The sequence below is a fragment of the Nematostella vectensis genome, chromosome 6 (assembly GCF_932526225.1).
Source record: "Nematostella vectensis chromosome 6, jaNemVect1.1, whole genome shotgun sequence".
NCBI classification, from domain to species: Eukaryota; Metazoa; Cnidaria; class Anthozoa; order Actiniaria; family Edwardsiidae; genus Nematostella; species Nematostella vectensis.
Window position 1 is genome coordinate 7,483,095 of NC_064039.1, and position 13,820 is coordinate 7,496,914.

General features: G+C 41.5%; 1 protein-coding gene across 2 annotated transcripts in view; it reads right to left on the minus strand.

The window, feature by feature from the left end:
- Positions 1-12,240, minus strand: part of LOC5515059 (myoferlin) — a 32,539-nt gene extending 20,299 nt beyond the window's left edge. For both annotated transcript variants that reach the window (XM_048728772.1, XM_048728771.1), the window contains exons 1-25: positions 12,005-12,240; positions 10,051-10,106; positions 9,756-9,847; positions 8,411-8,516; positions 7,255-7,457; positions 6,560-6,620; positions 6,281-6,412; positions 5,975-6,037; positions 5,791-5,841; positions 5,431-5,461; positions 4,985-5,052; positions 4,748-4,789; positions 4,571-4,621; positions 4,438-4,487; positions 4,248-4,330; positions 3,597-3,658; positions 3,405-3,473; positions 3,254-3,322; positions 3,133-3,176; positions 2,838-2,914; positions 2,375-2,475; positions 1,918-2,034; positions 1,094-1,193; positions 535-731; positions 292-404 (exon numbers count right to left, since the gene is read on the minus strand). In XM_048728772.1, the coding sequence (XP_048584729.1) occupies positions 292-404; positions 535-731; positions 1,094-1,193; positions 1,918-2,034; positions 2,375-2,475; positions 2,838-2,914; positions 3,133-3,176; positions 3,254-3,322; positions 3,405-3,473; positions 3,597-3,658; positions 4,248-4,330; positions 4,438-4,487; positions 4,571-4,621; positions 4,748-4,789; positions 4,985-5,052; positions 5,431-5,461; positions 5,791-5,841; positions 5,975-6,037; positions 6,281-6,412; positions 6,560-6,620; positions 7,255-7,457; positions 8,411-8,516; positions 9,756-9,847; positions 10,051-10,106; positions 12,005-12,095 (2,129 nt within the window). In that variant the 5' untranslated portion in view covers positions 12,096-12,240. The remainder of the gene's footprint in view (positions 1-291; positions 405-534; positions 732-1,093; positions 1,194-1,917; positions 2,035-2,374; positions 2,476-2,837; positions 2,915-3,132; positions 3,177-3,253; positions 3,323-3,404; positions 3,474-3,596; positions 3,659-4,247; positions 4,331-4,437; positions 4,488-4,570; positions 4,622-4,747; positions 4,790-4,984; positions 5,053-5,430; positions 5,462-5,790; positions 5,842-5,974; positions 6,038-6,280; positions 6,413-6,559; positions 6,621-7,254; positions 7,458-8,410; positions 8,517-9,755; positions 9,848-10,050; positions 10,107-12,004) is intronic.
- Between the last annotated feature and the right edge of the window lie 1,580 nt (positions 12,241-13,820).

Consider the following 13,820-nt stretch of genomic DNA (forward strand, 5'->3'; position numbering starts at 1 on the left):
CGGATGAAGTTTTTTAACAGTGAGCCTTTACCCTTTAAGCCTGACAAGTTTCAAGGTCAAAATGGATAGTCGGTACACATTTTCTATCTAACATACAAATACAATTATCGCGGGGAAGTATTACTTAGATCGTCAATCGTGAAATACTAACAAAGCCATGGCGCCATCACGGAACATCAGGGGATTCACGTGCTCGTCCGCCATTAAGCCGAAATTCATGGCACTGTTTTACGCAAAAAACGCTATAAGATTATTATAACTAAATCAAAACAAAAATCTGTAAAGACTTACATGCAGTCTGAGATGAGGACTTCTAGAATTGATGTCACCATTGGGACAAAGGCATCTTCCTTAGGAGGGGTGGGTGCGTCAAGTGCGCTTCTGACTCGCTTGACATTAACTTCCTACAGATATGATAATAATCGAACCGATTATCTACACAGTAATTTTAAAACTGATTGTCACAGACACGTTTACAAGTCTGTCACGCATTCAACGCTCTGTAACGCATTAAACGGTCGGTCACGCACTCACCAGTTTGTCACACAATCTGCTGATGAGGTTGAGTGGCTCTAGTCTAAAAGCGATATCCTCCCAGAAGCTCTCTACCACAACCACGGGTTTCTCGTTGCCCCAAGGGAGATAGTTGTAGTGGCAACCGTCAAACAGAGGGTTGGAGGGCGCGGTGTTTGCAGGGGCGACTGACTCGTCCATCTTGTTACCATAGTTACCTTGCAAATAAGAAAAAAAATATGGAGACCGGATCGACTTTGTTTGCCCTTAGCTTTTGTAAGTTTCTCCTGACAGTGTTTTTTGACTGCAATTAATTGCCCAGCCAAGGTACGAAAATTCATAGCCTAGAAATTGTAATAAAGCTAATTGTAATAAGTTATCATTCATTTCACTCTTGGACTATAAAGTTTTTCTAAACGACATCCCAAATGATCTTAAAAATCCAGTAGCTGGGACATCCCGATTTTCCTTAGAAACTTTTGTCAGCCGTTTTGGATTCTATTATTCCATGAGCGCGTGAGAACAGTACCTTGTACAACAGTATCTTGTGATGCATTAGACGCACCGCAGGGTGACCTACCTATGCTGACTTCAAACTCGACAGGCCCATCCACGTCCTTGATCATGGTAGCCTCGTAGAAACACGCGAAAAGCTTGTATTTCTCACGCCGCAGGAAGGGCTGGAAATACGAAACGATATTACAGCGTTGGCTTGAGTGGTTGTCCACTCAATAGAGGTTTCAACCTTTATAAAAACCTAGAATATTTCCAGTATTTGTTGGCTGATTTATTAAACGTATAGCTCTATATTAGTATTCTATAGATTAAGTTGATAGTCTTGTACACAGCATCAACGTTGGGATTATTGAAAGTGTATTTCTTGGTCGACTGCTCTTGTGAGTGTGAGTTTTTAACCAAGGTATCTTTTGGTGATTATTTGTTATACAGTTCGTATGTCCAGAGGGACGAGGAGGACGAGGGTGAGGGAGGGGTCAGGATATACTTATACACAATAAATAATCTCCCTTCCAGCAAATACAAGGACTGACATGGTCCTAGTAAGGGACGGACCATTAGAAAAGTTCAGGTTTCAGTCGTGCATGATTTTTTTTCCTTGTCTCTAAGACATGATTTTTTTTTCTGTCTGGTTTGGGCTGCATCCATTTCTTTCCAGATTTTTTATCGCGTATGAACTTTTTACGCTCCTTACCCATCCTCCAGCCCCCTTCACTTTTCTAATGGTCCGAATGACGCTTCACACGCATTCTGTTTTTTAAGCTTTTAGCATACGAACATGATTCTTCCTTAGATTACTCGCTAGGTCGTACAAAACTATGTGCTATCCGTCCCTAAGGCCACGATCTTTCAGAATATATGGCAAGGTTATGACACTTGCTTTCATACCTGAACTCGTACGATGTCCTCAGTCTCGATTTGCGAAACCTCCTGCTCTATTTCATTAGAGCCCAATGTGGTCTCGAGTTCGATGAGAACCCTTCCACGATAGGCCACGCCCTCACCCTGCCAATCAATGATTTGAATCCAAATATCACTCAACAGCATAATTGAAAAATGATTTACAGAGTTTACTTACTTGGGGAATAACCAATATAGCCATCTTAGTTTATTAAATTAGCTTTTATGATTTCAGATGAATACAATATGTGGCGGTCTGAACGTCTCACAGAAATGGATCGGAAGCAGTAAACCCTCTAGGCCCAAGTTCCTTTCTATTTGTCACATGGATAGAGTAAAGAGGAATATTTTACGTTGTGTTGTTACCCCCTTTTTCATATTCCATTAAATTATCCCCAGTCCACGTTACGTTATCAGCAGCAATATTTTTTTTCTGTGGACTTACAATTCCCTTGTTGAGTGCGTCATCTTGATCTGGGAGCTCGGAAAACTCACGTGGCGACCCGTAGAAATTTACGAAACATGGACCAAACGTCGGCGGAAAGCCTATAAATATAAGAGATGAAGTTAGCCATTACACTAGCCTTTGTAATGAGCGCCTATGATGACCTCCTTGAGAGAAACTATGATACAGTGGAACGATGTTGACCATAAAACGTTTTCGTACCTGTGGACGCCGACCTTTGTGAAAATCACTGAAGTATTCTAACGGAGCTACGGGGAAAACGCAACGACGACAACAACAGCAACGACGATAACAACAGCAACGATGACAACAACAGCAACGACGACAACAACGACATCATCAAAAGCAACAAAAATAACTACAACAGCAGTCCGACGAGAACAAGAGAAAAAACATTTTCAACAAAGTAATGACGGATGCAAAATAACTAACAACTCATTACCTTCGTCTCCTTGCCCTGAAATTGATGAGAGAGACAAGAAAGCGGTTCCTATACAGTCATCGTTTCCAACACGATCCCTGTGACGGCAAAAGGGTACATCGTTACATTAATTATCATTAACCTTCGTGATAACAATCATCACATCCTCATGCCCCAGGCTCAGGTCTGTAGAAGACCAAGGTCTGATATTTCTCCGTAAAGATCGAGCGAGAGAGGTTAATACAAGTTATATGGTATCTTTTAGAGCATTTGTTGGCTAAAATAAACATGAACTTTCGGTGAAATGACATCTTACCAGTCATATAGCTGAATCTTGATTCGTTCACACATGGACGGAAACTGAGGAGAATAGATGCTAAAATTACTACACAAGCAAAAAACACCAGTTATCTCTTGTAGATTGAAGTACTGTTTACCATGAGTGGAATTTTCACTTGTTCCTTGAACTCTGGATTGTCATCCTGATACTTGATCGACGTCTCAATCTGGACAAAATAATACATCACATTGTAAAGGTATATCCATCTTTAAGCGAAGAAAACGACATTAGGGAATGATGTTGCATACCTTTTTCCCGCAGAAGTTGACTTTAACATATGGGTCAACTAAACCTTTTGCACCTTGTTCCTCCTCTTTCTGGAAATAAAAAAAAAATACAGCTTTAAGATCATAATCGCCTCACCTCTTAAGAGCGTAGAGTGGTGACAAAAAGTGATGCGCCAACAAAAAAAGGTAATGACGTATTCGAGTTTTACCAACCTTTCCACCGCCAAAAATTCCTTTGAAAAACTTTTTGATACTTCGGCCCATCCCAGAGTCCACTATAGAAAAACAAAATGTCAGCATATATCTTATACTAGGGGGTTTGCCTTTATCCTTATGTAGGTCAGGAGTAAAGGTGATGCATAGGTATTCAAGGGCACAAAACGGATCTGTCCCGCTGCCGGTTTTTTTTTTTCTGTCTGGGAAGATGTTAGACCCAAAAAAATCGTCCCGAATGGTTCTGCTGGCAAAATTGTGGAGTCGAACTAGTTGTGCTGGGAATATTTTTGGGGGCGCTGGAGCGGATGCTTGGGGAAAAAATTGTCCCGATCGGTTATACGGGCAATTATTTATGTTCTAAAATGCCTAACCACTGCTGGCTGGGAAAAAGAAAATTCCTAACCAAGGCGTACTTCGATTGATGTCCTCGGCTTTAAGGGTAAAAGTCTTATACAGAAGCACGCGTTTGAAGAGATTCTCTCAGCCTTCAAGAGTTAGTATAAGGGTAAAAGTGGGCTAGCTAACTCAGGGTTGGGATAACAGGTGAGAAAGTAGGGTGCAAATAGTAGGATTACAGATGCACTTATTTCGATGAATTCCCGTCAGCCCTGAAGAGTATGTATTTGGGTAGGGACTCGAGGCACGTACTTTGAGGTATGTCTTCGGCTTGAAATATCCTCAGGTTAAAGAGAGCTGGTTGACGAGCCACACCCATGGGCATCAGGCAATTCCTGCAAACACGATCACACGAGGATATTAAAATTGACGAATAAAAAAGTTATTCACTTATGACTTCAGATGAAAAATTGGATCAAGCGAACACTGAGCAGGTACTCACGACTCGATATCATCTTCATCTTCTTCTTTTGGTGGGAGTTTTGCCTTGATCTGAAAAAGAAAAAAGACGTTGATCACACCTAATCCATTGATCTCTGAGACAATTACAGTTCACTTAATCACGGGAGACTCACTGGAGGTTCGTCGCCTGGTCCTAGTACCATCGCCGTCACCTTCAGGTAGCCCTGGAAGAGAAAGACGACATTTAAAAAGGCAAAGGAAGAAATAAAAGCGCATTTGGGGCGAGGTAAACCTTGAAACAATTGTTTTTTTGGTCGTATTCCCCAACGCCAATACGAATGCGCACTTACCGCTGGAGCTCCGCCCATCGCAGATTTCTTCTTCCCCTCACCCTTTAAAATAAAAATAATACGTGATAAAAAGCGATGGTAAAATCACAGATCAAAGTGAGAACCATTTAGTACACTTCGTGTCAGAGCATCATTTTCGTTACCATGACGCACCCATTTGATTATAAAAACCATGGCAGACCATGACAAACCATGGCAGATAAAAATGAAAGACCAAGAGAAGCATTTTATACACACCTCGTCTCCTTCCTCTTGCTCGCCGCCTGCCCCAGTTAACAACACCCATTTCCGGACGAATGCGTGACCTGCAATGCAAATACTGAATCATCAAAACCGGGGTGGGTAACGCAAATAGAGGAATAATCAAGATTTGGAAGGGTAACGCAAGTAAGGAATATTCAAGACTTGGGAGGTTAACGCAAGTAACAAATCAAGACTTGGAAGGGTAACGCAAGTAAGGAATCATAACTTGGAAGAGTAACGCAAATAAGAAATCGTCAAGATTCGGAAGGATAACGCAAGTAGCGGACCATTAAGATTTGGAAGGGAAATGCAAGTAACAAATCAACACCTGGAAGGGTATACCGCAAGTAACGAATCATGAAGATTTGGAAGGGTAACGCAGGTAAGAAACATTAAGACTTGGAAGGGTATAAATGTTAAAATACGGCTATATTGCTTACCTTTCATTTCATAAATGCTTCCTATGTCAGACTGAAAATATAAGGCAGAAGCAATGTCAGCGAAAAAGCACACGACAAGACACACAAGAGGAAACAACATGCACACGACAGGCACACGACAGGTACACGACAGAACACGGCAAGAGATAACAAGAACACGACAGGACACGACAGGCACACGACAGAACACGACAAGAGATAACAAGAACACGACAGCACACGACAGGCACACGGCAGAACACGACAGGTACACGACAGAACACGGCAAGAGATAACAAGAACACGACAGGCACACGGCAAAACACGGCAGGAAATAACAAGCACATGACAGGCACACATCTGCGGATTGTGCTAACTCACCTCGAAAAAACCAATAAGAGCATCTGATCGGAGTTTCTTAGAATTGAAAACCTACAAAGAAAACGAATATCTTATATGCAAGAAGCTTTTAATAATGGCAGGTAATATATGAAATTTCTATCTAACTCTATCAATACGTAGCTAGCGTGAGCATCTAAGATTAGGTACAGTTTGCATCTCTTACCTCTAGACAGAACAAGTCATCGAATAGCTCAGCCTCAGAAGTGTGGAAATTAAAGGTGAAACTCTGAAATAAGCAGCAATCAAGAACATGATTGAAAATAAGTCAATTATGAATTGAAATTTAAACAATAATAAAACAATAATTACAACAATAATAATTAAACAATAATAACATATTTATATTAATCGCATCATCTTCCGATCTGCGGAGGCATATCATATAACAACAGAACTCCAGCAATAAGTTTTCTCTTCGCACAAAAAAGCTCTCACTCACTTTCAGCCAATCACATTTCATGTTAGATACCTCGTTGTACACTGGCTTATTGGTGGAGCGCACGATCTTCGTTTCTCGCTTCTGATTGGACATTGCCACACGAACCACTGGGTGAATGTTATTTCCCGACAGCTGGCGACCTTCTAGAATTTTCACCCGAATCTGCAATAAACACAAGTCTATGCAATAAAATAAAATACACTGACTTAGGGACATTTGATGTACACTGAACTCTTGATTTTCCGTGGGCCAGATGTTGTCGGTTCACTGTAAAACAATGGCGCAGATCATTTTCAAGGCTTAACATACCTGGAAATCCTGAACTTTGTCTGACCATCTACGGCGACCACGCCTACCTCGAGCACGTTTCCTATTCAAGGTAAAGTAGGAGTATTCATTTCCAGCGAAGAACAGTTATCACAAGTCGTGGCCGCCTATGACATACTAGTTACAGTATATAGCTACAAAACAAATACATCGCCAACTCTTCAAATAAAAAGAGGAGCGGATTGTAAAAAGTCATATTATACTGGGGAAAGCTTGAGATATACAAAGTACAATGTGCAATGTCGCCACTTAATACAGAAGACCATTAACAGGGTCATTAGAATACAGGAGGTCAATATTACAGGAAAGTGGTCACTAAATATAGGTGGCCTATTACGAACGCTAGACTAACGTCCCGAGGGTGTCTCTAATAGCGAGTAACGTTAAAAAATGTAGAGTAACGTTTAAGAGTACGATTAAGAATGTAGAGTAACGTTTAAGAATGTAGAGTAACGTTTACGAATGTAGAGTAACAGAATGTAGAGTAACGTTTAAAAATGTAGAATAACGTTTAAGATATAGAGTAACGTTTACGAATGTAGAGTAACGTTTAAAAATGTAGAGTAACGTTTAAGAATGTAGAGTAACGTTTACGAATGTAGAGTAACAGAATGTAGAGTAACGTTTAAGAATGTAGAGTAACGTTTTAAAATGTAGGGTTGCGTTTAAGAATGTACCTATTCTGCGCTCTTTTCTTGGCGGCAGCTGAGCCGGGTGGCCCTCCTGCCTCCTCGCCGCCCTCTTCGCCGCCCTCTTCTCCTCCTTCATCAAACTCTTCTCCTGCCTCTGTCTCCCCGCCCTCATCAGCATCTCCGCCATCACCTGACTCATCTTTTTCCCCTGGCGGTGGCTCGTACACTATCTGTAGCTCAACGGAGGCCTGTTGAAAACAATTCATATAATGGCGACTTTGTTGTTCTCCCCTTTCCATAACATAATCCTTTAGAATCAACCCTCCTCACGACCACATCCCTTAGTCCAACCCACTTTAGCCACAACCTGCCTACCAAGCCCCCTCCTTTCCATAACATAATCCTTTAGAATCAACCCTCCTCACGACCACATCACTTAGTCCAACCCACTTTAGACACAACCTGCCTACCAAGCCCCCCCCCCTTTACATAACAATCCTTTAGAATCACCCCTACTCATGACCACATCCCTTAGTCCAACCCACTTTAGCCACAACCTGCCTACCAAGCCCCTCCCCTTTCCATACCATAATCCTTTAGAATCACCCCTCCTCACGACCACATCCCTTAGTCCAACCCACTTTAGCCACAACCTGCCTACCAAGCCCCTCCCCTTTCCATAACATAATCCTTTAAAATCAACCCTCCTCGTGACCACATCCCTTAGTCCAACCCTCTTTAGCCACAACCTCCCTACCAAGCCCCCCCCCCTTTTCCATAACATAATCCTTTAGAATCACCCCTCCTCAAGATCACATCCCTTAGTCCAACCCACTTTAGCCACAACCTGCCTTGCTAGCCCTCCCTTTTCCATAACATAATCCTTTAGAATCACCCCTACTCATGACCACATCCCTTAGTCCAACCCACTTTAGCCACAACCTGCCTACCAAGCCCCCCCCTTTCCATAACATAATCCTTTAGAATCACCCCTACTCATGACCACATCCCTTAGTCCAACCCACTTTAGCCACAAACTCCCTACCAAGCCCCCCCCCCTTTCCATAACATAACCCTTTAGAATCACCCCTCCTCACGACCACATCCCTTAGTTGCATCCTCCTTAGCCACACCCTCCCAAGCTCCCCCTCCATAACTATATCCACTAGCTATACTTCTTGTTGTTGGTCAAAGCACTCACAGCTGTGGGTCTTTTCTTTCCATCCTGAAGAGCGTAGGTCTCCTGGATCTGACGCTGCTTGCCTCGCACTAGATCGCGCAGGGGCACCTCGCATTCTCCAAGCACCCTGATAGATGCACAAACACAGTGGTGGAATGGTAAAAAAAAGTTGGCTAGGGTAACGCACAATTCTCCTCAAGAGTCTGCTATTCTACTAAAAGTCCATTTGGGTGGCGCATGGATAAGCAACACCTGGCCAAATAACACATGAAGAGTGCTTTGGGATAGTTTCTAGACCTCCAAAATCAAGAAATTGAGCACATAGAGGAAATGCAAACTCAATTACCAATTTTAAGAAAAAGAGATGAGTTGTTACAACATAGCGAGGGTTGACTGTATTACAAACACTAGACTAAGGCCCAAGGGTGTCCGTAATAGCGAGAGTTGATTTTATTACGAACATTAGACTAAGGCTACGAGGGTGTCCTTAATAGCGAGGGTTGACTGTATTACGAACACTAGACTAAGATCCCGAGAGTGTCCGTAGTAGCGAGGGTTGACTGTATTACGAACACTAGACTAAGGTCCCGAGGGTGTCCGTAATAGCGAGGGTTGACTGTATATTACGAACACTAGACTAAGATCCCGAGGGCGTCCGTAATAGCGAGGGTTATTTGTTTTACGAACACTAGACTAAGGTCCCGAGGGTGTCCGTAATAGCGAGAGTTGATTTTATTACGAACATAAGACTAAGTCTACGAGGGTGTCCTTAATAACGAGGGTTGACTGTATTACGAACAGTAGACTAGGATCCCGAGAGTGTCCGTAGTAGCGAGGGTTGACTGTATTACGAACACTAGACTAAGGTCCTGAGGGTGTCCGTAATAGTGAGGGTTGACTGTATATTACGAACACTAGACTAAGGTCCCGAGGGTGTCTGTAATAGCGAGGGTTGACTGTATATTACGAACACTAGACTAAGGTCCCGAGGGCGTCTGTAATAGTGAGGGTTATTTGTATTACGAACACTAGACTAAGGTCCCGAGGGTGTCTGTAATAGCGAAAGTTGACTGTATTACGAACACTAGACTAAGGTCCCGAGGGCGTCCGTAATGGCATGGGTTGACTGTATTACGAACACTAGACTAAGGTCCCGAGGGTGTCCGTAATAGCAAGGGTTAACTGTATTACGTACACTAGACTAAGGCCCCCAGGGTGTCCAATAGCGAGGGTTGATCATATTACGAAAATAAGACTAAGGTCCAGAGGGTGTCACTAATAATGAGCAACGTTTAAAAATGTAGAGAATTATAAAGAATGTAGTAGTGAGAGCTGCTCCCATGTAAAATCAGGGCATCTAACTCACTTGTTGAAGCCGATTTTCTCATAGTCCTTGATGACACATGTAAGCTTCTCATCTGGGTTCAGGGGTTTTCCACCAAGATCCCATGAGAATTCCTGTAAATAGGGGTCAATAAAAATGATCAAGAAATCCATAAAAAAAACTGTACATTAAATGGTTTAAAACCACCAATACATAGGCACGATGTGAATGTACTGAGGGATTTCTTTATCCTATTTTTGTGGGGGAGGGGAGGTATTCAGCTAAACGTCGGACCATTTTCTCTTATGAGTTTCTAACAAGTAAACGTAAGCTTTACTTTGTTCCAGACGGGGTTGAGCTCGTCCTTGATGTGATCTGTCTTGTGTTCAACACCTATCAGATAAGGAAGATAAGCATGATGATGATAAGCAAATGAAAATATACCTTCAACAGAGAATATAGGGCGTGCAACACCCACTTAGAGATACAACAGGAGTGGATGAGGGGGAAGGGGGCCCATCCTGAAGGGGAAGGGGGTCTAAAATGTATGAAGAGATAAATTTGTGGATCCTTTCATGCATCCCGACTTGTTTCTCGAATATTGGTGGCCACCAATCATTTTCTGTTTTTTTTTTCTGTCACGCCATCTACTTGTTGTCCAGGAAATTTGTCTCTTTTTTGCAGGGGGTGGGGCACTAAAGGCCAGTAGGGGCGTGGCTGTGCCCCCAAATATTTTCTTAATGTTTCTGTATTGTGCCCCTGCACCTTTATTATAATAATACGCTTCCCAAAGGTTTAACACACAATAATAAAGGTGGACTTTTTTTTGCCGATGAAGTTTAACTGAGGCAAACCGGCTATGCCATGCTGACGAGTCCTAATAAGGGCGAAACAGCTGTCCATGGTTGCCGAACTGCACGGGTAATAGACTGTGCTAGCGTCCCGTCTTGGCCCGACTGGTGCCAATGTGTGTATGCTAGTGTGCTTTTAAAGTCCACATTTAATAATAAAGGGGTTGTATCGGTACTTTTCGTCGGCCACGCAAGTCATTTTAAGAATAATAATAAATCACACGTTAACGCGATCCATAGACAGATATAATTATGTCATTAAGTATAATATTAGTTGAGTAAACGAAACATTGATTTGCATTTTCTTAAAATTTCAAAGAGAAATATAAAAAAAAAATTACAAAAAGCATCTCATCTTGTTTTGTATATTTCTCTATACCTGAAGATGAACATGAGACATGCAGGTTTAAATATTTATTTAAGATGAAATAAGTACTACTCTTTGCTCTTTTATTATTTTAAAAGGGTTATAACATTCCATGCGCAAATTCTAGTTTCCTTAGCATTGACAAACATAAGTCATTCATGAAGGAGAAAACCAAGAGACTTTTGGGGTTGGACGTCCATTCTTTTCCCAATTTGCGTATAAAAAGTTCCAAAATTAAAGTAATTTATATCTACATTGTTCTTCCTACTATCGCATAAATTTCATAAACTTGTCAACAAAAGTACAACAACTACACAATAAAGTACACGTTATAGCTGCATAATTCTAAATATTTAAACAAATAAATATAAAAAAAGTTGAGTCTGTTTTCAAAATTATGCTTCTATGACTATTAACTTCTTGATGATGCTTATAATATTACGCTATCTTCTCGGTCCATAGATTTCGACGCAAAACTTTGGCTAAACAACGCGTTCCAGTGCATTTTAATCAGTTTGAAAATTGATCTAAACTAGGAATTGAGAGCACAAAAGTGTATTTTTTATCTCCGAAAACCAGTAATTGTTCAACAATTTTGTGTGATAAATGCACCCGAGTAGAATTACTATATTAAGTTTCAAGACACCGTAATTCGAGCAGACAAAAAATCTACATTCATATGAAACGGTTGAGTGCGCAGGTTTGCTAGAACTTTCAAATTTGATTTTTTGCAAAGACACGAACGTTGCATCGTATAATATATCAACTTTTGAACATATGCATAGTCTTAGCTAGAATTTCAAGCAAATAAGAAAATACTTAGTAAAGTCAGATACCCAAATATGTTAGGCTTATCTACCTTCTCTGGGAAGAATATATGCGGTAAATTCATTGGAATGTTAGAACCGAATAAATGTTCTCTAAGTAAATTTGCTTCACTTCCAGTAGAAACCATACAAACTCTTTGAAACTCATCGTTTGTGTTAATATAAATAAGTAATAAATTACTAAGTTTATGAATGGAAATAAGTCCTCGAGTAGATGGAGAGTTATATTCCATATTCTAGACCCACCTTGAAAGCTAATCTTGGCATACGGATCACTCTTGCCAAATGAATCTACATCGGGTAGGTTGGTAGCCTTCTGGACGGTAACCTTTAGCATGGTTGCGTCAGTTTGACGAGTTTAGAGTTCGTCCAAGACTCAAAAGCTAAATGAAGACATAAAACTGAGCGTTGAGGGTCTTCGCTCAGCCACGCCACTCGCTCCAACCATGCAAGGCGTTCGGTTGGGTTTATAAACCGTGTAAATAAATGCAGAGGTTACTGACCCCCAAGGGATGAAAAAGCTAGTCCATGTCCCGTAACGCAATCAAAACATGACCTCTCTCTACCCACAAGACACTGCGAACGAAGTGATTGAACTACCAGTTTCATCACTAATTATTAAAAATAAATATGTAATGTAAGATACAGTCATCAAAAAAACCTACAATTGCGACTTTCCTTTGATTATCTTAGGGGTATACGTTAGTATTATACTAGGAAGTTGTAAATCCAGGCGCGTGACAGCGTCTCGTTACAGAGATAGAATGCGTGACCTTTCATGCGAAACAAACACTTGAAAAATCATGAGGAAAGTCACAAGTAATTTTTTCTATTTATCATCGATATATCATATTTTCTTTATGGCAGCACAAATCAAAGATTCGGTATATAAACATCGATATAGTCACGTTGACGAGAATTGTTATTATTCCACACCCGCATTTTTGTGTCATGACGATATTCATTGCGTTACTCCCCCGTTACAGCAAGAGATTATGATCTCTTGGATAGATTCATGTAACAACAATATATCCAAACTATAATCGCAGTTCTGTCGCAGTTGCGGATGAAAATTAACCGAAATGAGGACGTTTGTATTCGCTTTCCATGCTTTTTGCTAGTGCCCGTAATTCATATACCCTAAGACATTTCTAGTGATCTTATCCGCTTGGTTGGCTCTTTCAGATCTTGTGCATCGATCTTTTCCGGTTGCTCTTGATCGCGGCACCCTGGGAACTAGATTGGGTCAGCTTAGAAATGCTTTTGTATTGTGGAAACAAAACGACAAGCTCGGCATCGGCCTTATCTTGGGGGTGTGAAAGGAAGCCCGTACTGCAAAGGCATAAAAAAAATCCCTTTTAGTTCTTCCGGGTGTGGTCAGGTTTTTATCAGAAAAATCCCTCCCCCTCCCCCCAGAAAAATTAGGTCAACTTTTTCAGATTTCGGTACGGGCCAGGCTTCGCAGGATAAATTTCAATGTATTTGGCCACTTGCAAAATTATGTCATTCCTCTAAGTTATCACTGCAAAAACCATACTCTGAATCCAGCGCTATCTTTCCTTGGCCGCGAATAACCTTTGGACACCAATCTCCAATTGAAACCCCCACCCCCATGGTCCCGGGGAAGGTGGTGGATTAGACTTTGAACCTGTACAAAACTGAGAAAAGCCCCCAACCCTTCGCACATTTGGCCGTGCTGCTTGCCACACACTGTGCATGGAATGCCTTGCTACAGCGTCTCAAACCAGAAACTGATATGGGTGGGGACAATTCAAAACTGTCAATTCCCCCACCCCCTCGGGACAGATTCTCGTTCAAAAGTGCTCTAAACCCCCACATTAACCCCACACTTCCCGGGGACCATGGGGGTGGGGGTTTTAAATGACTAGTGCATAAATTGTTCTTTTCAGGTGATCATTTGTGGAGTGGTCCTGTTAATATAAATACCATGAGTATCTGGTGATATTTCTTTATTCTGATAACACAGACCAGATTTCCTGGATTTCCACGTAAAAATGTAGGGGGACTCCCCCGGGGACTCAACTCTTTTAGTCACTTTCTC